This window comes from Catharus ustulatus, chromosome 9, assembly GCF_009819885.2.
Source record: "Catharus ustulatus isolate bCatUst1 chromosome 9, bCatUst1.pri.v2, whole genome shotgun sequence".
Lineage (NCBI taxonomy): Eukaryota > Metazoa > Chordata > Aves > Passeriformes > Turdidae > Catharus > Catharus ustulatus.
This window is the reverse complement of record NC_046229.1, coordinates 20,765,685-20,793,684: the sequence shown is the minus strand read 5'-3', so window position 1 is coordinate 20,793,684 and position 28,000 is coordinate 20,765,685. Positions and strand designations below refer to the sequence as shown.

Sequence of the window (28,000 nt, the reverse complement as noted above, 5' to 3'; positions counted from 1 at the left end):
TTCTTTATAAATAAAAGGTATTCATGCATGAAGTATGCAGGTAGCCTTGCTACATAAATGAGCAGACACAAAGACACACTCCTAAAATATTCCTTCAAAATGATATTCCTTTAATGCAGCACTAGAGGTTTTTACTTACAGATCCAGGCAAGTATTTAAAATTGCTCATATTCCTAGAGCTTACAGAATTATTACAAAATATAAACTGCATTCTTAAGCACTGTCCTGCATCACAGAAATTCCTCCATTCTGCGTTTGAGCTGGACAGACCAACAATTGACATACATTCTCTTACTGTGTTGAACTTCAGTGACTGCATTGTGTGAACATACCCAGCCTTGGCTTCTTAGCCATCAGCTATGGAGACTCAGTAGAGCAATCTACTAATGCAGTTTTAAACTTTTTAAAGGAGATCTAATTCTTGGGGAGCACAATTAACAGATGGCAGATTAAATGGATTATACAAGTTTTCATATATTATCATTAGACCTATTAGAGAACCTAGGACTAATCAGGTTCCTACTGTTTTGATTTGACATCTTTCTGCCTTAAAAAAATTAATTCTAAAATTCTAGCACTTTCTTTTTTATTTATGCCAGACATATAAAATTAAGATGTTTTCACTGTGAAATTTGAGGCTAGAAAGAATAAAACTAGCATTTATTTATTTTTATTTGATTGTTGTTTCTTTCCTAAAAATTCAAAATGGTGTGTTTTCACTTCTGTTCAATTTCAAGATAAACTGGTACTTTGCTTGAATAACTTTCCTTAAGAAAAAAATTGCAAATGGCAGAAAGATCCCTTTTATTGTTGTATTTCAACACTATTCACGTTAGCTAAGCTCCAAACTCAACACAGGGGTATTCATGGCTAAGTATATTTATCTTGTAAACAGTGTGATTTTTGACATTAACAAGTTACAGAACAGTATATTATTTTTTAAAATTGCACCAAATTTATGGCTTATGTACTATCAAATTATGTTTATGGGAGGCTATGTACATACTCAAGCAAATTCACAGGTCACAGAATTACAGAATCACAGAATGGCTTGGGCTGGAAATTAACTTCAGCTAGTTCCAACCTCTGATCCAGTTCCACTTCATGCTTTGCATGTGACCACAGGCACATCCTGTTTTCCTCTTTGCCATGCCTCTCCATTAGAGATGCTTTGCACTCTTGTGTTTCAGATAATTTTAGCACAGCTAGTTATGCTGAGCATTAGACTGTGACCACAGTTCCCACAGTGAGTATTGATGCATTTTGGGCTGTTCCAGCAGACCTGCTTTACAAATAAAGTGTCTGCAGCATTATCATTTGAGAATGCATCCTGGACTCCCAGTCTCAAGGTTTAATGCATTGGAGAATATTACACATTTTTCTTGAAGTACAGGATTCAGTGTTGGGGCCCCAGCTGAAGTCACGTGTCTCCACATGTCTATTTACCCTCAGCTGCAGTCATTCAACCCTGACAATTTCAGAATGTGTTTATTTTTAATCTGCTTTCCTTTCAACATGCTGATAGATGCCTGTTGGGGCAGGGAGAAGGGGCTTGTTGGTCACCTCTGAAAGGTTCTGAAGAGGAAGGTCCCAGTTCTGAAATCACAGGACGTAAAGAACAGATATTTACAGTCTCAAATCACCCACAAATGGCCCTGGTGGGCATTTAGAACCTGATCACAGCAAGGATCCTGATCAAAGAACTGATTCATCTTTCTTATTTAAGAAGAGCTGAAAAAATTTTCAATTCCCCATTGAAACTAACAAAGATTTATTTTTGTGGGTCTGAAAATACTGTGCCTAACTGTGTTGGTGTAGTCTAGCTAAGACAGCAAAATTTGTTGTTGATGTGCTGTCCTTTCTTGAACTTCAAAACCTGCACAGTTATCACAGCTGCTGTTATTAACTGAAGACTCTCCCATGATTCTGATGAGTTTTTCTCCATTTGCCCTCCAGAGCAACAGAAAAAAAGAATCTGGCCTTGTGTCCAAATAACTCTTCATTAATCAATTGCAGAGTATGTTCCAACAGTGCTTTATATCAAAATGGGTTTTTAAATGAGTTTAAAAATGTGTAGGCCTCATTCCAGAGCCTATAAAATGAAGGAACACACTGAAGCATCTCAAGGAGTGTAGAAAAATTCATGCATGCCAAATCCCTTTCTCATGGTAACACTTCCCAGTCAGCTGGAGCATTCCCTGGAGTCCTTTCATTTAGATATGTCACCACAGAGGCTGGAAAGCTTTGTTCCATGGATTGCCATCAGGTATGGGACAAAAATAAAGCTGCAAAAGGGAAGAAATACAGAGCTTGATGCTTCACACTCCCTAGAAAATAAAATGCTCTAAAATAGATATAAAACCCAGAGAAAGAAATAGACTACAAGACTTAAGAAGTCCCTTTTATTTAATTCCCCCTATAAAGGACACAGTAATCTAATTTTAGCCCTAGCAAAGTCTATAAATCCCAGCATTATTCTGTTCTAAACCAGAATTTGAAGCCTAGAAGTTGCAGGCAGTTTGGCATCTGAAATGGACCAGAATCAGTTAAGGCCAGGTATTTTGTGCCTTCTCGGTGTCACTCTTTATCAGTCTACTACCTCTAGCGTTGCAAAAACAAGATTCAAACTACCACATCACTTAAACCTTATCATAAAGTAGTATCTTGCATTCCTTACTCTGATAGCTTCATTATATCACATCTGCATGACTAACTTTTAATTATGTGCAATATAACTTAGTTATTATTCTGCAGGGAAAAATTTTAAAAAATGTTCCTCTCAGAGACTGGAGGGTTTTTTTGCCATTCTGTTGAGAAAAGACTTAATATCAAAAGAGAATGTGACTCCCAGTGCTCAGCAAGAACTTGCACTTTTTCAAATCTCCTGGAGGTCAAAATGAGCTTTGTGCCATTGCAACAGAAATTAGTGGTTTCATAAAAACTACTCCATATAATAAGCATTTGAATTAAAGACAGATTTTTAGATTATTTAGATGATGTTTTAAACGTTGAGGGATATTTTGCAGAAATCTCTCTGAAAGTTTTGATATTTTTAATTGTGAAAAAAAAATACTTTGATTCATGTTTGCATGGAAATCTATTTTGAAACATTAAAAATGAGCTCCTAACAAATGCCAGCATTGTCTATTATAGATGTGAAAATCTGAGTTTTTGAGAGATAAATTGTTTGTACTGAATAGAAAGGACCTGCTAATGATGCTACATCCTCTATGGAGAAACATGGAAATGCTGACTAGATTGTAATTGTGCAAGTTGGGTTTTCTCTCATGTCTGTATTTGCTTTTAATCTTCTTGCAGATGTCACAATCACTAACTTGTCCTGGATGTGTTTGTTGCAGGGTCCTCCAGGTCCACCAGGTCTGCAGGGTCCTGTTGGAGCCCCGGGTATAGCTGTAAGTAGCTCCTTCAGAGCCAACCCCAGCCTTGCACAACTCGGCTGATACTGACTTCTTTGAATTGTTTGCTCCTTACTCAGGAATAGATTTCAAAACACCACTAACAGTTCTGTCCCTGCCCACTTACATACAGTTCTTTATTGTAAACAAGCCTGCATGGATGTTACTGTATGGCAGATTTTACAGCAGGGCAATAATTTGACAAAATTATTAAAAATAAATACTGTAAACAGTGAATGGGGCCATCCTTTCAGTGAACTTATTTGGTGATGTGTTTGGCAGCTCAGTACAGATGCAGTTAAAAAAGAGTGTCTCTTTATAAAATACACCTGATACCAAGTGAATTAATTCTTATTTTTATTTAGAAGGCTCTGAATCCTTTTACCCTGAATATTGGTAGAATTCTTTGCTACTTATATTTCCATAGGTATTCAACAGCTAGAATGTTTATGCAGATGTGATAGAGAGGGGGAATTCAGTGAAAAAAATTGTGACAAATGCAGCACTAATTGACCTATATTAAACCAGGGCATGTGCTGGTATTCTGTTTGTATGACAGATTTCATCCAGCCAAGACTAGGAACGTGCATTTGTAAAGACACTTGGTGAGATTCTGAGCCCTTTTGTAGTTGTTTTCCAGTCTTTTCCATGGAGCTTTTCCTGTTGTTATTCTCAGAGCTGTGATCATTTTGCTCTTCATTGCTTCCAAACAGGGAGGTGATGGAGAGCCAGGCCCAAGAGGTCAGCAAGGGATGTTTGGGCAAAAAGGTGATGAAGGTCCTCGAGGCTTTCCTGGGCCCCCAGGCCCTATTGGCTTACAGGTGAATTCCTTTACTGTTTTATCTTACATCTCTAAGAATACTGATTTCTGTGTCAGAAACTGAATTACTGCTGTCTTCTATTAAATAAATGATAGCACCAGTTAATTAGAACTGAAGAGTCCCATACTGATGGGATTCATGCATAAACAACAGATTTAATGCAGCAGGACTTTATATACGTATATATATTTATATATATGTATATCAGAGCATAAATTATCCAGACTCTCACCTGAGCTCTGGATTATCCTGGCAATGTTTTTAAAATCACCCAGTTTAGCATTTCTGTGTGAGTTTTTTGGGTTTTCTTTTTCCCCCAAATTTATTGTGTCACCCAGTTTAAGCATTCTAAGACTACCTATACATTTAGTGTAATATGAAAAACTCCTTTCCATTTCTTTCCATTTTAATGCAAATAGGTCTTTTTCTTCTTGTTTTATCATCCTCCCCCCTCCCAAGTTCACAAGTTTGATGTGTAGATCTGATTTACATTCTTTCATATTGATTTGTAACTAATCATTCCTACTTACAGTATTCTTCTTTGTGGTTTTTAGGGTCTGCCTGGCCCACCAGGTGAAAAAGGTGAAAATGGTGATGTGGGCCCAATGGTAAGACTTCTTCCCCACTGGTCACTCTGAAGGACATAAATATTCTCCATAGATTATTGTCTTTTCTCTATAGCTCACCATTTGAAAAGATTCTCCTGAATTTAGTATGAAACATTTTGTGCAACATAAACTCTCTCTGGACTTACTTTGCTTTCCCTCATCTATCTCCTCATCATTAATATCAAGATTTATGCAACATGAGAAAATAATGAAAAATAGATAGCAAAGCAGATGCTCTGTGTGCCTGAGATAGAACAGTGACGATCAGGTTCAGGAAAGAAAGGGGGAATATAGATACCACTGCACCAGAGTCTGGAGCTGCCTTCCTGAAGTTCAGGCCATTGTTATTAACATACAGTGTCAGGTACTTGCAGGCCAGAAGATGGTAAACACTGCTTGGCTCTGTTTAATTTCCTTGGGTGATGCACTTTCCAGCTGTTTCTTCTGCTGACAGAATGCCTTGTGGGCTGTTCCTGACTGCCATGCAAGCTCTCTGTTCTATACATTTGCCTCCAGCACGCTGTGCCAAGTCTGGATGCTTCACTCCTGCCCATCTGCAGGCACCATGGTGTAGATCTGGCCCAAGGCAGGGCTGTCGCAGACACTTGAGCTGCTCCAGGTCTCTGTCAGTGGCATGGGCATGCAGGGAACCTGTAGGGAAAGAGCCAGCCCTCAAGGGGTCCTAAGCATCAGGTCATGTCTAGCTCAGGTACTGTGTGACGCAGCCTGGGTCTCCTGTCACCTTGTGAACTCATCCAGCAGGCACCAATCTGGCTCTGCTGTTCCTGTTACTTGGCAAAGATTAAAAGCCCTCTACAGATTGAGTATATGACTTTTTATGGGTCAGAAATTCTTCATGGTTGTAACGATATTACATCTGTTCTGTGATTCTGTCATATCACCTTGTCTGTTTGATACAGGGTCCACCTGGCCCACCAGGTCCAAGAGGTCCCCAGGGTCCTAATGGAGCTGATGTAAGAATCTATCTACATTTTTTGTCTTGCTAATTGAGAAATAAGCACTCTGTGTTGGATAACCATATTTGGGATAACAAATATCTTTTCTCACTGTAGGGTCCTCAAGGCCCTCCAGGCTCAATTGGCTCTGTTGGAGGCATTGGTGAAAAGGTAAGTGTGGATGGAAATCCCCTAGAAAGAGAAAACATTAGAATAGGAATGCTATATGACGTTCATTCATTAAAAGTATTTTCATTGCTATTTTCAGTCCTCCATTCAGAAAATTTTCTGCCAGTGAGTTTGTTTGGGATTTGTTATTTCCATATTTTACCCAAGGAACATGCCAGATTGTATCTTCCTTGCTCTTAAAGGAAAGACGATGTGTGCAGGGATATAAGGGCTGTTTTCCTGTGATTTATTTGAAACAACAGAGTAAACTATGATAGAGTGCTGAGCAAGCAAAAAGTTCAAAAGAGAGTCTTAAAATGCTTGTTTATATTTATTTTATCAAGCTACATGACCTCAACCACATCACCTATGTAAGCCTAAAAGCCTTTTGCTGTAATGTTATAGATTTAATATCAATTTTTTTCCTGAACTTTGGAAAGGGAAAGAAGAATCTGAGTGGAGCATAAGATGGAGGAAACAAAATAGAAACATATTCCAGGCCACTATATAAATTGCTTATTGAGAAACTATGTCGATTGCTCTTGAGTATTTAATGATTTGCCACAGAGTATCACATATATTCAAAGAAACACTGGTGATAGTGAATCCTAGAAAAGAGATCTCTAGGAATGTCAGCACTGGCAGTTTTTTAGACAGCTTTCCATATTGTTAATTTTTCAGAACATGAAGCAAGATTTCCCTTTTTCTAACTAAAATGGTCTTTTAAAAGAATCTTCACATTTTGTTGTTTGTTTTTTTTCTACATGCCCAACAACTAAATCATTTGCCAGTGCTTATTATAGAATAATATGACATAATATTTGGTTCAATGGAGAAATATCCTACTTTGTCTCCCTTATTGTCCTTTGAGACAGAGGTACTGAGCCCATTCTGTCAAGCTGGCAGTGCTTCACTGCAGTGTTTCTTTCTCAGGATGTGGCTCTGAGCACCAGCTCACCTCGTGGGAACAGCAGCATTCATTTTTTCCCTAAAATTCCACAAGATACACAAAACACGATGCCCTCCTGCTTGACGGCATTATTAACAAGGATATTCCTTCTAATGTCCCAAGTTCATGATATGGTTCATCCAGTCTACTTTTAAAAGGATCTTGGTCTCATGAAGGGCTGCAGGATTTGTTTTTTTCTCTCTGGGAAGAGTACCAAAAATGTGACATAATAAGAGTTGAGAGAAATGAAAAGTTACTGGGAAAAGAGAGTCTATGTCAGTGGAATACAGAAAATAATGGGCATTGTGGGAAGAAAAAATTTTCCTGTGACCACTAGTGAGAAAAATGTGAATTATGAGAACATCCAGTGTAGCACCCAATTATATTCAGGGTTTTAAAAAACCCATCTTGTGTAATATTGTGGCCCATTGAACTTGATAGGAATTTTGCCATTGGTTTCAGTCACCTCTTGAATTTTCAGTGTTTCATGATCAAATTATATTCCAGTCATTTTCTAAACACGTTGCTTTATATTGAACTCCTTCCTCCTTTGTTTTTCTCTGCAACTCATCTGTGTGATTTAGAATTACTGTTTGTGATGATTAAGCCATGAAATTTAATTCAAGAACATGAAGTTCAGACTGTTTATCATTTGGTTGTCATTTTTTATTTCCTCTAGCTTATATCCCATATTCTCTGCATTCACAAAGGGAATCTTCCAAGCGTATTATTTTGGAAGTTTATATTAATTGTAATTACTTTCCTCCCTTTTCCTCCTCAGGTTTTAGTACATACCAGGGTATTTTCCTTGTTAGGATATCTTCCTTCTTAATTTCAGTTCCATTTAATGAGATTTCAAGCTGAGATATCATCAAGAGTTGTTTTGTCAGGGGGAGTTGCTGCAAGGGGAGGACAGGTCATGCTTTTAAACAAAACATGCATTTTTTCCTTTCTTTTTCTTCCCACACATTTTTCCCCAATGTTTTTCTTATTATGTCAGCGTGCTTTGGCCTCTGCACCCCTTTCAGGAAAGACACACCATATTGTAGATAATTCAATGCAGTGAGCGTAGAATGTGGCAAAACATTTTGGAATCATCCCTATCACTGTTGAGGAGAGAAGTAGGTTTGCTCACTTGCATATTTTAATGGTTTGACCAGGAGATGTTTTTGCATTAATACAGGGGTTTCAAAGCTCCCTTATCTTCTGGCAGAGATAAACAATTTTTGTCACACTTAGCGCCATGCATTTTTAACTAGCTTGTTGTTTGCCCTGCTCTGCACACAAGGGCTGAATGTTCAAAGGCATCTGCGCTGTAAATGTTCCTGTAGCCCTGCATTATTAATGCTGTAACCTCCACGAGGGCCTGGCAGCCTTACACTCAGCAGAACCATTAAATGCAGCTGCCACACCGAGAGCAGCTTTCTTCTGCTTTTAATTAAGAAAAATGGAAAAGGAAAATGTACCTACACATGCTTATCTCTAATCTGATATCAAAGGTCTAACGTGCAGATATTCTAAATAGCCAGGAAGTTGCTCATGACTTCTCTAACCTGTGTCTTAGTATCTACATAAGAATTTACAACAGAGGGGAAACAGATCAAGTAATTAACATAACTTCCACAAAACCTAATGAAATAAATTTGCCTTTCTAATTTAGATTAATTTGTGATAATTGCATTGAGCACTGCACTGTTCTTGTACCCCTTCTCCCTTCCACAGCACGTTATAAACCATCAGAGTTAGAGAGCAATTCAAACCCAGCATCTGCAGAAGCTAAGCATTCATTCTGTAGCCTCTCAGAGTTCAGACCAGGTTTACTGCATGAAAAAGTCTGATGTTAGAAAACCACTATACTCACCTGGGTTTAAATTTCTTCCTATTACATTTTTCTAAAAAACTTTCCAAAGCAGTACACTAATAAGGAGTTCAACACAGTAAACAAGTGAGATCAATATTTCTCATGCTAAATCATTGATTTATAATGCAGATAGAAATGAGAGGACAAAATCCATTGAGTGTCCTAGCTCTAAGTTTAGAAATGTTTGATAAGCGTTTGCAGACAATTTTATGTGTGCATATCATTTTTCCACACACTTATGTGGAGACACTGCAAAGGTACCTAATTAAGGTGTGCCTATGACTAGTTTAGGCTACCTGAATATCCATCCTAACAAATTACTTTTAATAACTTTACATGACCTACTGACTGTGATTTTTTTTCTCATCCTTCTCCATCTCTGCAACATGCTTGTAAACCCTCCCAGAAAACACAGCCTCTAGAATTTCTCTCAATTACATTTAGTTCTCCACAGAGCCATTACATGTAACACATATGCAGACTTACGCAAAAGGGATTCTCTTCCAGGGTTACAATTTGTTTTGTTTTGTTTTGTTTTGTTTCGCGAGAATAGCAAAAAGGAGCAAAACTAACTTTTCACAACCCAGTTGTGTCGGTTGCAAAGTTGCCTCTCATTGTTATAAAATGAAATACCACGTCCCAGAATTTAACCAAAAGGTGGCAGCCTTCTATCCACTATCTCTGTGCTTTGTATGGACAGTTCTCAAGACCTGATCATAAGGAAAATAACATTTTTTAAATCTTAAAACTTTTTAATAATGTTTTTTAAATGTTAACTTTTAAAACTACTTTGACTAGCTTGATAGAAACCATTGTGCTTCCTTAATCCAAGGAGATTTTCAGAATTAAGCATGTCTGCAAAATGACATGACCCTTTGTAGTTCAAGATGTCTGTCTTTCCTTTTTGAAATGCTGTCAGAGGAAGGCTTTGCCTAAAAAAGACCACAGTAACTTTTAAAAGATCTGAGCTGATAACAAAAGAGAGAGAAATCTCCAGAGATGGAATAAATCTATTATTATATCATAAAATCTGCTTCCCAACAGAAAATGAAATATTTCCCATAGAGAAGGCATCAGATTCTGAATTAATGTCATTGTTAGTAAAAATGAAAGACGAGTGCCAACAATAGGTTTAGATTACACAGGTTTTAGTAGCTATAAATATGCACTCTGTAAATATATATCAGCTACAGTCTTCTCTATCAAAACACTCTTTAACTCCCTTAACAGTTATCTAAACCAAATACAGCATTTCATAGTACCTCATACTTGGAATATAGAAATCACTGTCAGATAAAACAAGGACTGCATACATGGAAGAGGCACATTTTTAGTAGAGCAATGATATAGAAATATTAATGTGAGATGAAACTTTAACTGGTCTCATCTTTCATAAATGCCCTTTAAGGGAACACCTTGACATTTTCTAGCCCTTCCAATTTCTCTGTTTTCCACGCTGCTGCTTGCTGGGGAGCTGCTGTGCACAGAGCCATCACTGTGTGTGCTGGAGTAGGCACTCCCAGTGCTACCTCAATGCTCCCAAGCGTAGGTCAGAGTGAGCCCAGTGAGTGTGATAGAATGAAGATGTGTTTGTCAACAGGAAGGGTAAGAACTGTATTATAAATAAAATGTGGATCATCATAAATTACAGTATCATTAGGCACAAAGGCAAAAAAAGAACTCTCTGAGAAGCTGCCAAGGGGATTACACTGCACAAGTGCTTGTCAGCAAAGACTGGGCACAATCAGTGCTCTTGGGTTGTTGCTTTATTTTGTCCTGCCATGGGCTCACCTTTGGAAAAGCTCTATATAGTGGACTCTGTGGATATAGTATGGCTCCTAACTGGAATAACATATTTTTGCTGATTCCACACTTAATACTCTGTTGCTAAAAAAACTCATTTAATTGATAGTAGGCATGGACAAAACCCCAGCTAATGATGCTGCAGACTCAGTAAACGCTGTGCAGAGAATAAAGAAATGAAGATTATAAATTTTCCTAGAAAACACACTTAATGCTTATTGACCTGAAGCATCCACTATGGGTTTTGCTCTGTTTTGTTTTAGAACGAATGCTATATCATAGAAGCAAATTAATATTAAGAACTAAAAGGGACCATAAATTTTTGAGGTTCCTACAAATTGAAGTATATCTGATAAAACATACCAGAGTTTCTAAAGGCCAATTCACCCTTTAACAGTGCCCTTTTTTAAAGGGCATTTTAATATTGCTCCTAAAATGTTGGTTATCTGTTAATTATCCTAGTCTGGAATTCAGTTGAGGGGTACTGAAATATTTTCCTTTAATCTAATGAAATATTTGCACTGAGCCAACTTTTGGTCCCAGTGAGGTTATCATGCTGCTATGAGCTTCTCTGAGAAATAGTTCAGTTATCTACACCGTAAGTTTTGGTTTAAAATTGTATTTTATGATTTTATACTTTATACAGTTTTATTCTGACCACATGGAAATGACAGACATGCTTGAATTAAGTGAATTGTGGTAAAATGAAGAGGGGCATGCAGGTCACACAGGTTAGGAAGGATGCACAAATTCAATCCAATTCTGTGAATTCAGTGAATGATTGGGTAAAATGCATTTTCAGCACTGAACTACTTATTGTTCATAGATGTAATTATTGGCAACATTCATTTGGTTTGGATAAAGAATATATTTGGGGGAAAAGAATTCCCCCCATTAGCTGTTGGATTGAAAACTCCTTTGGGATAAGAGTATGTGTTTCTTATCTAAGCACTCCATAACAATCACAAAGCATATTCTGTTATCCTTCCATGATTTGTGTCTCTGTGATGCTAATAACTAAATATTCTACTAACAGAAGAGTTTTCTATAAAAGTTTATGCATCAGACCACTGAGCTAGAAAATAATTGGTCATAACTAATCTTTAAATTGAAGAATTGAAAAGCCAGTCTTTGAGATAACACCGTGTATTAGCTCAGAAGGAGACTGAATTATCTTAAATGTTCACTTATAGTGCACAGTCTTTGACCTGCACAGATTTTCTTTTCATACGCTATCATCCTGAAAGCCATCTGCTTCACAGAATAAATTCCATCACTCATAAATACATAGCACATCCTCTGTAGCCTGTGAAGAAAGTTTTTCTAACTGATGCTATTATTTCATCTTTAGGTTTTTATCTATATAATTTTTTCTTCTTTTAACAGTAGCAATAGCAATAATCACAAACAAGAAATTTGCAGTATATATGATAATAAAGGGGAACATCTTTCAAAGCCCAAAGGGAAGTTTAGTCTCCCTGGCTCAAGAAAATATTAGTTTGATGTATTATCACTCAAATTTCAGACTCCAGTTCTGCAAACCATATACATAACTCAACCCCCTCTAGGTAGACCAAATAAAAACCAGTTCTTATAATCTGTTTACATAAATAACATGGAAAGAATATGCAATAAAAGAAGTAAATTCATAGAAATATTTTCTGTAATGACTCAAAAATTTATTTTTATGCATCTATAGGGTGAGCCTGGAGAAGCTGGTAACCCTGGACCTCCTGGAGAATCTGGAACAGCTGTGAGTATTTTGTTGTCTTATCATTAACATTATTCTGGTGAACTGAGGTATCTGGCAGTGCTTGCTTTGGTAAGCATTTCCTCAAGATCACGTGTGTCCTTGTGTATGTTTTCTTTGAATTTTCAGTGATGAACTTGTACCTTTAAAATTTGTTTCCATATATCATAGCCACATCTTGTACTAATGGAGGATGGAGTCTTCCCAAAAGAGTATCTATTTTCCCCTCCATAAGTATAAACTATAGCTTGCATGTTTTTCTTTCTAGAAACAGTTCACTGTTGCAAACTGGGTACAGAATTTGGCACTTGACCTGAGAGGTCCTAATTTCCCACTCACATGCCAGTATTTATTGAGGAGTGACATGGCCCTTGTCTGAAAAATGAGTTTGCCATTGTGATCCTTTTTTTGGCCATTCCATTTCCAGATGGCATTTTTGTGTTTATGTGTTTTCCACAGGGTCCAAAAGGTGAAAGGGGAGAAAAAGGTGAAGCTGGTCCACCTGGAGCAGCTGGACCACCAGGTGCTAAAGGACCTCCAGGTGATGATGGGCCTAAGGGTAACCCAGTAAGTGAGCTTCATAATTCTAACCCAAACCACTGTGAAGCATTGCTGAAGTTGTGTGGATACAGAACCATAGCGCTTCCTACAACTGCACTACATTCATTATATGCTTTATAAAAGATTTGTGATGAGTGCTACCTGCTTGGCAATGGATGACACGTTCCTTGCTTTTTTTCCTCAACTATCTAGGGACCAGTTGGTTTTCCTGGAGATCCTGGTCCCCCTGGGGAACCTGGTCCAGCTGTAAGTATACCTTAAAAACAGTTTTAGGTCCTAGTCTTAGCTTGCACTTAATTCTAGTTGACCCTTAATTGTAGTTTCTTGTCTGGGGATGAGCTCTGGCTTGTAAGATCTGTTGCTTTTCTATTCATGCATTTCTCAAGGCTAAAAAATGTTAGAAATATTTTTAAAGTTTTGAAAAATAATGTCCTTGAGAAAATGCTCTGTAGAAAAACAGTGCTCTTATATTCATATATGAAAGTTGGTGACTTAAATTAGCAGAATTTAAAATTTTGTTTATTTTCCTTTAATTCTGTAGGGTCAAGATGGTGTTGGTGGAGAGAAGGGTGAAGATGGTGATCCTGGTCAACCTGTAAGATTTTTCTCTCATTTTATTTTACCTGCATGATCTCTCGGATGATAAGAAAATATCTTTTGCCAAATCAGTGGTTTCTATTCAGTCACACTCTAAAAAATATTTTCAGAGTGGATGCTTTTTCTATTATACTGAAAAACAACTATTTATTTCCTTGCAGAGGTACAACTGCCCATATTACAGTAACATAATTAAGCAAGAGCTCAATTTCTTTTAGAAGTAGTGATGTGTTAAAGTTGAGTTTTGCTGAAGCTGCTGAGGAGCACTAAAAATAGAGCAGCTCTGAGCATAAGAAAGAAATGCTGCAGCCAAATAATCTTCATTAGCTGAACTAATGAAATTAAGCCAAGATCTTAAGCAGTATCTGAGCAACACTCACTAAGCATCAAAGTTCTATTTCTGTAGACTCTGTCCACTGAAAGGGCTAACAAATGGCAGATTTCCATGGTGTTTAATAAAGATTAGAACTTCATCCTTCATTACTGCTGAGTTTTTAATTTCCTATTGCAGGGTCCACCAGGTCCTTCAGGTGAAGCTGGCCCACCTGGTCCTCCTGGGAAAAGAGTAAGGAATATCTCATGTTTTCTTGTACTCTTCTATTTCTCAGACACTGTGTCCTAGAGAACCTCACCTACTTGTTCCATGCTGGGACTTCCATAAATGACATTTGTCATTTCTTTTAAGTAATGTAATGAGAGAAATGAAAAAATAGAAACAGCAGAGAAAGCTCTTTAACATGGCTAACATGAAATATAAGAACAAAAATACATAGGGAAGAATGTATTGCTTACCCATAAAGGTGCTTTTTCTTTTCACTCAAGACTTCAGTGTCTCCTGACTCTGCTAACAGGAGTGAGTTGGTATGACAGTAATAGCAAACATCATCTTCAGGCACATGTCTGCTGTTGGAGCAGGAAGAATGTGTCTGTGTTGGTGTCTTTAGCCTCGGAAATAAAATAATTTCAACACAGCTACTGTGTAAAACTCTGTCATCCCCTCTGCATACAAAACTAGCAGGCAGACATTTCTGTAACTCATAAAGCAATCCCATTATTTCTAAAGCCTTTGAAGGTTCACAGGATTTACAAAGATAGCTAATCAAATCCAGTAAATAATGTTGCAGTCATAGAACTGTAGTAGATACATCGACCCTTAGGTCTGCTTCAGAGAGCAATTAGATGCAGGTTTTAGACTTTAAAAACAGAAGAAGTGGCATTATTAAATGTAAGCTGAGAATTATTTAACAAAATATGTTAAATTGCTTGATTTAATGGGCTTGAGTGAACTGACATGCCTAATTAGTTTTATTTATTTTACACAGTAATCTATTTGCTCCACCAACATGCAAAGTATTTATAATATTCTAAATGATTATGGTAGCATTAGCAACCTTATCACTAGAACTGAAATATGGCTCAATTGAATATTAGCAATTAGCATGTTTGGTTGACATCAAATTAAAACTTCCTGCTTTATTATACAGAAAGGCAAAAGCTCACTCCTCACAGATATTCTATCTGACTGTACCTCGATAAAAAACCCAATTTTGAAGCAGAAATTCCATGTTACCTGTGGTTTGATACATTTCCAGTTAAGGGAAAATGCGTGGCTAAATATTGCAGTGTAGTCCCTTTCTGAATTTTGAAGAAAACATTTTGTAGAATCAGATTCTACATTATTTGTGTACCAAAATGTTTCAAACTTGTAAGGAATCTGTATCTTATTGATGATACACCAGAAGGAAACTGTGCAAGACTGAAAGGTTCATACTTAGATGGAAAAAATTCTTTTCATTAGTTTTCATCACTTGTATGGTAGAATTAATTGCAAGAAAAAGCCCTAACAGTCTTTTAATTGAGAAGGACACATAGTTCCAGTAGTAACATTGCTGTCTGGAAGGTGCAGCTCTGATTATACTACTAGAAAGCAATATTCTACCCCATTGTTTTGTTTCTCTATCTCTGAAATAATGAGCTGGCAGAGCTCAGAATTCATATTTTTAATTAAAGGCTCTTGAAATCCTCAACAGCAGGCTCCTTATTTATTTTGTGATTCATTTTCATTCCCCTCTTCCATTCTATTTTGTAACTGACACGACCTCAGTTTTACTGCCCAGTCTTCTGAAATAATGTTTATTACCAGGTGTCAGAGTTTTGAGCAATCTCTCTTTAGTTGCAGAGTTACAAAGTTTCCCCAACTCTCCCTGGAAAGCAAATTCTAGTGAAAGACATGGACATAAAACATTTTTCCATAGTATCTAAGAAATTTATAAGCCAAAACCATAATCTACAAAGGGTGGCATTCATGATATAGTAACTGATAAAGTCTTTTAAAGTGATTTTTTAAAAAAATTCATTAAATAGTAATTATTATTTTACATATTCTGACATCTTAAATAATCTATGCATGCACCACATCAGAAAAATGTATGCTCAGAAGGCTTTACATATCAATGTAATTTAGCTACAAGTAATTGTAGTAACTATGGCTGCTTATATAGAAACAGAGATACAGACTGAACCCCTCTACAGTTATGTTGTTATTATTATTTTTCTGAAACTTAATCCCTTGCTCTTACTTTTGGGATTACTTATTTTTGGTTGTCCATACAGTACTGGGTAACATCGCTGGTTTGAATTCATTGATTTCCATCTGACAAATGTTAAAAATATCATGAGGACAAGACACCATCAGAGGTATTTGTCCTTCAGATCAATATGTAATCAATACAGATCAGCACAGATCAGCACTCCTTGCCTGTGCTGCTCCCAGCCCTCAAGCCCAGGTACTTGAGCTTTGGGATCTGCTGCTGGGCTGCTTTCCTCAGGAGTGACAATCAGATGTCCACATCACACACACATAAAACTCCATATACCAACAAAAAAGTATTAGAATTTAAAGTTCAAGACTAAGATACATTTTTGTTCTCAACTGGAGGCCATACCATCTTCTTCCATTGAAAGAAGAGATGTCAATACTGAAGCAAAGCCAGCAGTTTTGTAAAGCAGAAGTTTACTTGGCTTGTTGCCTTTAAATACAATGTTGAATAACTTAGGAAAAAATAAAGTGTTTCTAGGAAGGAGATTTTTTTTTTCCATTTTGGCTACAGCATGATGCTGCATCAGCAGGGTGTACTCACCACTTAAAAATTAAGTAAATTTTCTCTCTTGATTGCAAATGCAGAGAATACCTAACAATATGCCAGGTTCCTATCTCAACAGGATGATGAAATGTGGTAATTGTTTTCTGTGTTGGAAATCATGTTTTAAGCCAGATGACAGACAGCTATAAACAACAATTTAAATTATTTTATTTAAATATGGAAGAACAGAGAAAAATATTCAATAGGTTCACGTAACAAAAATTGAGAATGTGTTTATTTCTGCATGAATTCTTTTGTCTTCTTGGTTCCTAAAATGTATGAGGCAGTATGTCTGAAATTACAGTGCAATGTTCATAAAAATCAGCATGGTAGCTGGGGTGATGAGGGGGAGAATCATGCATTAATGTAAAATGCTGTTCCTGAGGTGCTTTCTGTCAGTTAAATCTCCCAGGCCACGAAGGGCAGTGTAGGAAGGTGAGACAAATAACAATGAGCAGTTTGTGCCTGCAGAATTCTGGCCATGCCAGGCCAGCAGCTCCTGCAGCATCTCTGAGCCTGGGGCAGCCTTGGCACCGCCTCATAACGAGCACCCCTGCTTGGCACTCGTCACTCATTGTCTTTGTATTTCAGCCATCACAGTGGTTTAGCCCTGCTAATTAATTCATGCTGCAGCTGCATTTCTAGATTATGCAGAGATCATATTTCTCAAGTACAAACTACCACATTCAACCCTTTTCAGTTTCTTAGATAGGGTGGATTATATTCCATACTGGAACTTCAGAGCAAGGAATTTTCAAGCAGTAAAGGCAAAGGGCATGTAAATTAATTTATGTAAGAAAAAAAGTAATGTTTCTAAATGTTTCTGAATTTATTTATGTACCTGTTGATCTTTCTTGTTATCACTGCAAACTGTGATCCACCCAGCAAATTATAAACTGCACAAAGTGGTACATGCATCAGACATTATTATTGGAACAGCAGGGATTTAAAATAGTCTTCCTGTTTTAAAAAGTCAGAAATTGGCCCAAGCTTCTCTGTATTTTGAAGGAGTAAAACTAAGTCCCTTACCCCTTATAGCTCTTAAAAATACCAAAAAAAAAAAAAGGCTGTTGATACCCACAACAAATGGTCAAAGTCCTCTGTGGGTAATTCAATTCATTTGGCATTATCTTTGATGTAAAGTCTGAACTATCTCTGTTGTCCAAAAGGTTCATGCAGTGCTGCAGATGTTCAGTGTCACCCTGGAGAAAGCTTAATTTCAGAAGCAAATGAATGATCCTAATATACTTCTATGTAAATAGCTATAAAATGAATATAAATTTCCAGGAATTAAAACCAGTGGAGTAGCTCAAGGTATGTGCCAGTAACAGTGGATAATGAAATATATCAGGCTATAAAATGTTTGGGCTAAATTCAGCTCTAGTATAAAAAATGGCTTTAGGTCAAACACTGAGCTCACAAAGCAAACAGGCAGATGCTTGACTGGAAGTACAGTTCTGATCTGTGAAATTGAAATTGTGTTCTGGTGCTTTACCTTTAGGGAGTCTGAATTGTTTTTACTATATGTTGTTAAGAAGTAAAAAGCAGTAAATAAATGGAAGTAATTGAATTTTTCTAGTTGCTGGTCTTCAGAACTTTTTTTTTTCAGTTTCTACATAACAATGTGCTTTTTGCATTAATGAACAGATGAGTCTTATAGAGATTCACAAAATCACAGCATTTGAGCATGGTCACTTTTCTTTCATTTTCCTTTAAGCTGCTCGTTGGTTGGCAAGAAATAGCTACTTGTAATAAAGACATTTCCCAGGCTAAAAATTAACCTTGTAGGAGAACAGTTGGTCCATTATCTTGAGTGCATCTTTTCTAAACTGAGCATACAAGAGAACCATTTTCTGAAGAGTACATTAAATTCTAGACACTGCTCCTGTTCATAACTGAAGCTATGAATATTAATTACCTGACCTAAAAATCAGCCCTTGATGTTTTGGAGGAGAAAAATGTCTTTATTCTTCACTTTCATATTTAGTGGACAATATGTCAATTTTTGGCTGTCCAAATGTAATCAGGCCCCTTACTGAGCCCATCCCTGACTTAGAGAATAAAGTATTTGCCATGCTGTGCACTGTAGAAAGAGAGGCCTTTTAGGAATCAGTGGATAAACTACAGTGAATTGATAGAAGTCAATGCAAAGCAAGTTTAAAATTATTTGTTATTGTACATATAAATTAGTATTGTCTTTTGTCTTTTATATCCTGTTCTGGTTTTGTTTTTTGTTTTGTTTTTTTTTTTTTTCCCAAACTAATTCTTTGGTTTGAACCTCATAATCTTTTACCTATTCTAAAAACCCAGAAAATTTTATAAGGGAATAAGACCTGTTTGGTATTTTTAATCCTGTGAATAAAATGTCAAAAAAAGAAATTTGATCTTATTTTGTAAGCATTTGCTACTTATTAGTATGGCGGGAATTGCACTTTCAGAAATTTTTTCACTGGTTATATTTGAAAAAACCTGAGATTATGAGCTCAGTGTCCATATTTTACAGGGACCTCCTGGAGCAACGGGTGCTGAAGGCAGACAAGGTGAAAAAGGTGCAAAGGTAAGACACTGAAGTGTTTTTTTTTTGAAGCACAGAAATACACACTATTTATAAATTAAAAGTAAATTACTTATGATGCACTAAGTGTGGAACATTTCCAAGCAATAATAGGTAATCTGTAAAATCCAAATTCAGACCCAGAATTAGTAGCAATATGCAATGGAGTGGACTCAGCAGTGCAGGCCCAACACAGCTCACCTGTACCGAGCAAGGGGACTCTGCTCTGCTGACACCACATCTCTCTATAAAGTCAGAGACATTTCACACAGGAAATCATCCTGTGCAGAACTCTGGCTTTTGAAAAGCATTTTATTCTTGCTCATCCCTCCAGTGCCAAACTCAGCCAGCCTCCCCATCTCTGACCTAGTCTGTTCTTTCCAGGGTGAACCTGGTGCAGAAGGAGCTCCTGGAAAAACAGGGCCAGTTGGTCCCCAGGGACCTGCAGGAAAACCTGGCCCAGAGGGGCTCCGAGGCATTCCTGGCCCTGTGGTAAGTAACCAAGCACATCATATTTTAAATGTTGATTTCCTGTGTATACTCTGGTAAAGACAGCTTTTTGTTTTTTCTAGGGAGAACAAGGTATGCCTGGAGCACCAGGTCAGGATGGCCCTCCTGGACCTCTGGTGAGCTTCCTTTTTTCCTCATGGCAGTCATAGAAGCCTCCAAAAACATCACCAAAAGACCTCTCTCCTAACATTTGAAAGCTTAAATATTCTGTTAAAATCTGTAGCTGAGTACAGTAATGAACTACAAATGAACAGACTTCCTGCCAGTTCAACATGAACTTTTCAATGCATTGCTGCAACTTAATTTTGGATTTTAAGAAAGTTGATATGTAAAAGTTTCTGAGGTTAGGTTTCCCTCCTTCCCCTCCCATCCTCCACAGGAGATTGCTATCAGGAGAGTATGAAGCCTGATTGCAGTAGTGCACAACACACTGCAGGTGAAAAGTCTGATTTGGCATTCCAAAAGCTTAAAATTTTCATAGTTCATTAATGAAATATGTATTTGCCCAGGCTTTTGAATCTAGTGATATCTTGAAGAGGAGATGGAAAACATAAGCACTGAATAATATTTTGTAAATTAAGTGTTATGGCATTTTTGAACATGTGCCAGGTGGAAAAGGTCTCTTCTCACTCCTATCCATAGCAGAAGTTGTCCTCTGCTACCTGGAGAGCAGTGGTGATACACAGACTTAGGGTAGCAGCTCTTCTCCTCATGGACACATGTGCAGTGTGACATTAACAGCCTCTGAAAAATTCATGTCTTTTGCACAGGCACTACATGGCCTGCCTTTTTTACCTCATTCTGTACAAAGCACACGAAACCAGCATTGCCATTCTTATAAAATCTAAAGATTTCCCAAATCAAGAATTTAGTTGACCCCCTGCTTCATAGATTTCTATTCATACAACCTTTTCTAGATTTCTAATTATAAAGTAATTTAAATAGCATTGTAGCGTCATTATGATTTTTTAAACATACATTTCAATGTCATCTTGGGCTCTAAATCATGTCATCAATCACAAACATCAACCACTGAATGTGTACTTTGATTTGAACTGCTTTTAATAACATTTCAAGAAAACATGATCTGAGCAGGAGGTTAAAACTTATTTTAACATTACTTCCCTTGATTTATATAGGGCCCACCTGGCTTGCCTGGACTGAAAGGAGACCCAGGTTCCAAAGGAGAGAAGGTATGCTTTGCTAATTCATTGTGTCTTTGTAACTTCAGCCCAGTCTAAAATCTTTATAAAATTAGAAGAAAGGAGCAGTAGAGTTTGTATCAGCAAAGCATCATACTGTGCTTATCAGCTTCCCACATCCTTGATAGTTATCATGAAGTCTTAAACCATATCCAATATGCTGCGAACACCTCGAAAGGAAAAGATTATGGTCTGTGTGGTATTCTATCGACCATGTGATCTCTGCAATGAAAATCCCAAAATTGATGTAAAGACAACTGTCAGATTTACAAAAACAAAGCAAGTAGAAATAATGAGTATTGGCCATTTTTATTTTAAAAGAACAAAATATAACTATTTAACAGCTATAATACTTTCTTTTGAAATAATGGATTGAGACATCTGGGATAGCATTTTCCTACGGAGTCCCAACAATATATTGATTGCTTTGCTATCAGAGAAAAACTGTAGAGAAAGAGACATGAATATGACTGTGCCTTGGGAACTGCAGGTTGTGTTTATCTGCTTGGATCAGCTGTTTATGCAGCCATGTCACATGTGGAACTCTGTGAGATGCTGATAGCAGCCACATGTGAAAACTGGTATGAAATTTGTACCCAGGGTACTGTGATTTCTGTACCAGTTTCAGTAAGGACTACCTTACGCTCAGATCTTTCTCTGAATAAATAGCCACAACTTGCAAATAATCTGAAAGTTTGAAAGACCATCTAACAACAATAAATACACTTTTAGAATAATTTGTTTTCAGGTTGATTCTTGACAAGCAACAGTGGTAACATGTGAAAGGTCTAATTTATGTGTTTGCAAAAGACATTTACTTTAATGTATCTTAACTATGTTTTCTTAAATCTTGTTTAGGGACATCCTGGTTTGATTGGCCTGATTGGACCTCCAGGAGAACAGGGTGAAAAGGGTGATAGGGGTCTTCCTGGCCCACAGGGATCTCCTGGAGCCAAGGGTGATGCAGTGAGTACAACATACTTGTGTCTATATATTCCAGCCTTTCTTTGGAAAGACATGAAGTTGTTATAAACATTTAACACTCAGAATCTCCTGCAAGAGGTTAAAATTTTCTTAGGCATTTTACAAGCACAGCAAAATTAAACATCTTAAAATGACATTACAGAGTGTTTAAGAAAATGAAGGAAACACATACACCCCAACATGCACATAGAACAGGTTAGCAACAAGATAAAATTAGCAGCAGAAATCTCATCACGTTTACTAATTGCATTAGCCAAAGCAGTTCCCTCTCTCCTAGTTACTAAGCCGTGTTTTAGGGCACTATGTAAAATGTGAGTTTTCCAAGCCCAATGGGAAAAAGAACACAGTTGTGACAATCCACTGCAGTCAGTGTAAGAACAACTACAAGCAACTCAGATTGACAGATAATATTTTAAACTTGACAACTATTTTGGCCCAGAAATGGCCTAACTCAAAACTCAGCAGAGTTGGACACTTTATGGGACTACCTTTTTTCACAGATATGATTTTTTAACACAGTCCAGTATGTAGAATAATTTAGTTCTGTGCTCATTCTTATTCCTTTTCAGGGAATTTCTGGTCCTGCTGGTCCACTTGGACCCCCTGGTCCTCCTGGATTACCTGTAAGTAATTTCATCCAGCCCTCCTATTCTAACCACCCCCAAGCTGTGTGCAATACACTCCAACCAGTTTTATGTTCTTGCCCATAGGGTCCCCAGGGCCCCAAAGGTTCCAAAGGATCCAGTGTGAGTAACTCTCCTCTATGCTTTCTGCTCTTTTCCTTAGCTTCTGTGTGTGTTGTTTTTAAACTTTATTGTAGCATGGTCAACACTGCACTTCTTTCATTGCTCTGTAGGGTCCTGCTGGTCAGAAGGGTGACAGTGGCTTACCTGGTCCACCTGGTCCTCCAGTAAGTAAGAACTCTTATCTTGAATTACACTGACATGGTTAACCTGTTTTGACAAGGGTAGAAAACAGTATTTGAGAATTAAAATATGCATGGTTGTTTGAAAATTCATTTTTCAGGAAACAGATCCACCAGGCACAGAAATACATATCTGCACTGAAAAATCCAGAAGAAACTTAAAACAAATAAATTAAAAAAAAACAAAGGACACACCCCAAAAAAACCCTATAAACTCCCCCAAACAAAGAAGCCCCTCAAGCAATAATTATCTAATGTGTTATACTGAAGCACAGAAAACATAATTCTACTGGTTTCCCTCCATGATACTCTTCTGTTTCCATATTTATTTTTTATATCATAACAAACTGAAGAGTTCAAATCTGAGTGAAGTGTTTTAATTTCTTGAAACTAAATATTCTTTCCTAGACCCCAAGTGGAATTTTCGACTTTTATCATAGGAAACATCCAGATTTTTCAATTTTCATAGAATATGTCTGTGCTTGAGGGAATTGACAGGGATACAGATGCAACTGTAAGTCAGTTCTGCATGTCAATTGTGTGACAGCAACACACTCTTTCCCTAAAATCAATGTAGTGAGAAGAATTTAGAGCACAAAAATTGTTTGGCCTTTTACAATTTTTTTCCCCAAGTAAATCAAAGCACATAAGTATGACTCCAAAGGAAAAAAGGTAAAACAAAGAAATAAATACCTTGAAGAAAACCTATTCAAAGCATCTCCAAGCCACATGCTGTGGTCCTTCTCTGCTGAAAAACAAACAGGAGATATAATTAGATATGTTGTTTTCCACTTAGGGCCCTCCAGGTGAGGTAATCCAGCCACTGCCAATCCAGTCACCCAAGAAGACAAGAAGATCTCCTGACTACATGTTATCTGATGCTGGTGATAATATTCTGGATTATTCTGATGGCATGGAGGAGATCTTTGGCTCCCTGAATTCACTGAAGCAAGATATTGAGCACATGAAGTTCCCCATGGGCACCCAGAATAACCCAGCCCGGACCTGCAAAGATCTGCAGCTCTGCCACCCCGACTTCCCTGACGGTGAGTTCCAACTGCACAGCACAGGCTCAGCCCGGGCTCTGCCAGGGCACTCTGGCACCACTCATCCATTACTGGTACATGGCTCATACAGTTGCTCAACAGTCTCACTGAATCCATTTTTACAGGCATAACAGTTTAAAAATGTAAGACATGTTCTCTTAGTAAGAATCAAAGTTTTTTAAATACATAACCTAATCGGGTTTTCAAGTTAAAACCTTTGAAAGTGATGAATCAAAAGCAGTTGTTGTTTTGAAAGGTGGGCCTTGCATTTCCGGGGCAATCAAAACAGGAGTGTGATGAAAGAGCTTAGTATAACAATATTAAACAGCACTGCTATTATATGAGATTTATGTTCAATAACGATTCTCAAAAAATTTGCTAGTCTTTTAGCAATAATTTTCTCTACAGCATCAGCACTGTTTTTTCTAGATCAGCCGCAAAGATGCATGGAAGTTTCTTTGATACTGTTTAATGCTACCAAGTAGTAGTGTAATAAAATGCAAAGTAATATGAAGAGATCCAGTGTTCCTAAGAACTATCTTGATTTTATTATTCTTTGTTGTTTTCTTTTTTTTCTTCTAAATAATTTTACCCCTCTGAAAATGTTTAAATGAAAGCCAGCCATCACTAAATTTTCATCCTTTCATAATTTTTTCAATTGCAATGCATATTTTTCCCAGTACAAAGCAATATTTTTCTGCTTTTAAATGGGAGGAAAAATAGATTTTGACAGTTTAATAATATTTTATTGCTTTCACTGTAGATAGATAAGAACAGATGGTTGCCTTGAGGAGTAGTTTAGCAGTGTATGTGCTATATGAAAAGTACATATTTTATAATTCAGTACCCTCCATAGCAAGGAATGGTTTTTACAGAACACATTCACCTTCTTATTTACCAGTATTTGCTTCTTCTTTAGAGCTGTCTTCATATAAAAGTAATCTTATTTTGGTTAAAATAAAAGCAAATGTGTTCATTAAAATTCAAAATTCTCCAGGGATAAGACAGAAAGGAAAGCCTGTTTTCAATATACAGCCTAAATCAACAGAATTGTTAAATCCCATAAATACTTTGTCTATGTCCCATATTCAGAAGATAGAACTGGTGAAAGGATTTGTCATTTCTCTTTGAACCTCCACTATTTGTTTGAAACTGGATTAGAACTGTAGTTGTCAGAAAGTTGTCTGCTGCCCCGTTTGTGAAACATCTGAAGATAAGAACCCTCATCACCCTCATCATTCTAATTAGAATAGCAGAATGGAGTTTGGATGCAGCTCTTTTCATGCCCAGCCTTGGCTGGTGTTGCAGCTTCATAACCCAGGGGTAAGAAGGTCTTTGCTTGAGGTGGACCCCTCTCAGTGGAAGCTTTATGTGCTTGTGCCAGCTACAGCCCCCACCCAGCCCCATGCAGACACCTCTGCATGCAGATAAGGATGCAAATCGCTCCAGGTTTTGCCCCCTGACCTAAACTGTTCAGATAAAATAACTTTCTTACAAACTTTGGAGGACCATCAGGTAGCAGAAAAGCATGGTTCTTCTGAATACCCCTTCTACTGTATAAGGCAAATATTTTCTCATTTGTCATAGGGGAATATTGGATTGATCCTAACCAGGGCTGTTCTGGAGACTCCTTCAAAGTGTACTGCAATTTCACAGCAGGTGGGGAAACTTGCATCTACCCCGACAAGAAATCTGAAGGAGTAAGTACCAATCTGTGTTTTCAGATGGCTGTTGACAGTTCCTACTATGCTGTTACAATGTTAAACTAAACAGGATAATTACATTGCCACATTCTCATGTATCTGTCTTTCTAATTACATTTACATTTGCATATATCTGAATGGAGCAGTAAAATGGTACACAGAGTTAACAAATACCATTTTCAACTTTGGATAGGGAATCTATGCACCTGCTTGCTAACATTTCACTACATTTCAGAATGCAACACAGCTGAGCAGCCACTAAGAGTACATGATTCAGTATTTGTCACCTAGAAGCTAAACCTTCCTGTGTTTCTCTTGTGGGTTCATTTATATCTATTTATTCCTAAGCAAAGTAGATGTAAAAGACTGTATTAACAGTGTCCTTAATCACTGTTATAGATTACATCTGCTGGGGCATGTGGTGTAGAGGAAGGCTTTCTGAAATCTTGCCTAAATGACAGGGATTATTTTAGTACCAACACTGGAGAAAACTCATTTAAATAGCTCACAGAAACAATTTATACCAGCAGTTTACCTGACTCTTAACAGATTACAACCATCTCCCTCAAACAGAACTCTCTTTTGGATTCTATTTGAAGTCACTAATTTGAAGGCATTCTTTACAAGAAAAACATTTTATTTTACACCTTTTAGTGGCTGAGATTTCAGGAAGAATCATTCTTTATTATCTGGTGTGATATTTGTCTCAAGTAATGTAAAACCTTCATATCTGTCAACATATGTTTCAAATACTTCTTTCTCTGCTGTTTGACCATACAGGTTAGAATTTCATCATGGCCAAAGGAGAACCCAGGATCTTGGTTTAGTGAATTTAAGCGAGGCAAACTTGTAAGTTTTTACTCCAATATAACTGTATTCATCAATCAGGTACATGTTTTCAGCAATCAGCAGATCATGGGCAATTTTATAAATATTTATATAATGAAAAGACTCCCAGCCTTTTTGCCCTAAATATTAGAGCAGCTGCCTGGCCTCTTGCCCCTGGACAGCAGAAGCCTGGTCTGTATTGTCCCACAGTGATCCCAGTGGTCACCTGCACAACTGGTGGTGATGATCTGGCCTCTGGCAGACACACCTCAACACCAAAATTCAGGAAAGCAGCTGGAGCACAGATCCCCCACCCCACTCTAAATAACTGGAAATATACTCAGTATGCAGAGGTGAGGCTGCAGGCTGACTAACTTTATGATAAACTAAAACAGATAACCAAACAGATTCTGCTGCTTTACACTATAAGGCAGGAGTAATTCTCTGTCTTTCCCAATAGAATAAAGCTGAAATATGTAATTCTTCATCCTAAATATACTACTACATCATGAAAATCTATTTACTGAGTCATACTGACCTTTAAAACTTCATTAAATGTTATGTGTTGGTTGATTATTTTGTTAAGGGCAGTTACATGGTTCTCTTTTGTCAACAATAATTTTGGTTTGCATTGTAGCAAAGAAAATAGATAAATATTCATCTAATTTTTTATATTTTCCAGCTTTCCTATTTGGATGCTGAAGGCAATTCCATTAATATGGTCCAAATGACATTCCTTAAACTACTGAGTGCCTCTGCCAGACAAAATTTCACTTACAACTGTCACCAGTCTGTAGCCTGGCACGACGCACCCTCTGACAGCTATGACAAAGCACTAAGGTTCTTAGGATCCAATGATGAAGAGATGTCTTATGACAACAATCCTTACATCAAAGCCCTCCACGACGGCTGTGCAGTAAGTAGAGCTTCAAAGAGTCTTTACAAAACCAACCTCTCATTTAAAGTAGAAATCAAACAAATCTATTTTTCACAGCTTTCTTCTGAGAAAAGCTTTATAAACACTTTACTTGTCATATACTGATTTTTAGTAGATTTTTAACCACAGTACACTAGTGCCATATTCAATTTTCGCCTATGTACCATAAAAGAAATAACCACAAGCCAAGCAGCAGAAATTGAACAAACTTGGAATGGATGCAGGCTGTCAGCACCACTGTGCTGAAAGCAGGCTATCTGCAACTGTGTATGAGCACAGTATAAGGAAAGAGCAGAAGCAGAAAAGATAAAGAGAGGAGCAGCCTATAAGCAGAATACACTAAAAATCAAGGTATACACAAATAGAATATTTATTGAATACAGTAAAAACATGTATCACTTAAGTCCTATGTATGTACCCAAACATAGTGAATTAATTTAATCGTTTGATATGTGACTTTGTATTTCCTTTTCTTGTTTTGTGTATTCAAAGCCAGGTGAAGTTCGCAGATTTTTCAGAATCCTCCTTTAGCTCAGAATCCCCAGGGGTGTCCAAACATGCATCAGCTCTCTGAGCACTCCTCTTCCAGGGTCTCTGTGGGCATAGCAACTGTTACCACTTCTCAGAAATAGAAGTCTCTATTTAACGCTTTGAAACAAAAACATCAAAAGAACAAGT

At 37.3% G+C, this 28,000-nt stretch overlaps 1 protein-coding gene and 2 long non-coding RNA genes across 11 annotated transcripts in view; 1 reads left to right on the top strand and 2 right to left on the bottom strand.

Moving 5' to 3' along the window:
- Positions 1 to 28,000, top strand: part of COL11A1 (collagen type XI alpha 1 chain) — a 132,213-nt gene that overhangs the window by 101,475 nt on the left and 2,738 nt on the right. For all 5 annotated transcript variants that reach the window (XM_033067093.2, XM_033067094.2, XM_033067092.2 and 2 more), the window contains 22 exons: positions 3,360 to 3,413; positions 4,130 to 4,237; positions 4,792 to 4,845; positions 5,766 to 5,819; positions 5,919 to 5,972; positions 12,282 to 12,335; positions 12,792 to 12,899; positions 13,086 to 13,139; positions 13,435 to 13,488; positions 14,002 to 14,055; positions 19,137 to 19,190; positions 19,572 to 19,679; positions 19,760 to 19,813; positions 20,837 to 20,890; positions 21,758 to 21,865; positions 22,453 to 22,506; positions 22,594 to 22,629; positions 22,740 to 22,793; positions 23,605 to 23,854; positions 25,442 to 25,554; positions 26,338 to 26,406; positions 27,068 to 27,301. In XM_033067093.2, the coding sequence (XP_032922984.1) occupies positions 3,360 to 3,413; positions 4,130 to 4,237; positions 4,792 to 4,845; positions 5,766 to 5,819; positions 5,919 to 5,972; positions 12,282 to 12,335; positions 12,792 to 12,899; positions 13,086 to 13,139; positions 13,435 to 13,488; positions 14,002 to 14,055; positions 19,137 to 19,190; positions 19,572 to 19,679; positions 19,760 to 19,813; positions 20,837 to 20,890; positions 21,758 to 21,865; positions 22,453 to 22,506; positions 22,594 to 22,629; positions 22,740 to 22,793; positions 23,605 to 23,854; positions 25,442 to 25,554; positions 26,338 to 26,406; positions 27,068 to 27,301 (1,836 nt within the window). The remainder of the gene's footprint in view (positions 1 to 3,359; positions 3,414 to 4,129; positions 4,238 to 4,791; positions 4,846 to 5,765; positions 5,820 to 5,918; positions 5,973 to 12,281; positions 12,336 to 12,791; positions 12,900 to 13,085; positions 13,140 to 13,434; positions 13,489 to 14,001; positions 14,056 to 19,136; positions 19,191 to 19,571; positions 19,680 to 19,759; positions 19,814 to 20,836; positions 20,891 to 21,757; positions 21,866 to 22,452; positions 22,507 to 22,593; positions 22,630 to 22,739; positions 22,794 to 23,604; positions 23,855 to 25,441; positions 25,555 to 26,337; positions 26,407 to 27,067; positions 27,302 to 28,000) is intronic.
- LOC116999939 lies at positions 10 to 14,736 on the bottom strand. The gene is made up of 4 exons (XR_004418666.1): positions 14,283 to 14,736; positions 7,714 to 7,817; positions 6,928 to 7,119; positions 10 to 2,285 (listed from the first exon to the last, which is right to left on the bottom strand). It is a non-coding gene; the product is annotated as an uncharacterized LOC116999939 (long non-coding RNA).
- Positions 22,750 to 28,000, bottom strand: part of LOC116999937 — a 161,957-nt gene continuing 156,706 nt past the window's right edge. For all 5 annotated transcript variants that reach the window (XR_004418663.1, XR_004418662.1, XR_004418664.1 and 2 more), the window contains 2 exons: positions 23,502 to 23,556; positions 22,750 to 22,836 (listed from right to left, as the gene is read on the bottom strand). This is a non-coding gene — a long non-coding RNA (uncharacterized LOC116999937). The remainder of the gene's footprint in view (positions 22,837 to 23,501; positions 23,557 to 28,000) is intronic.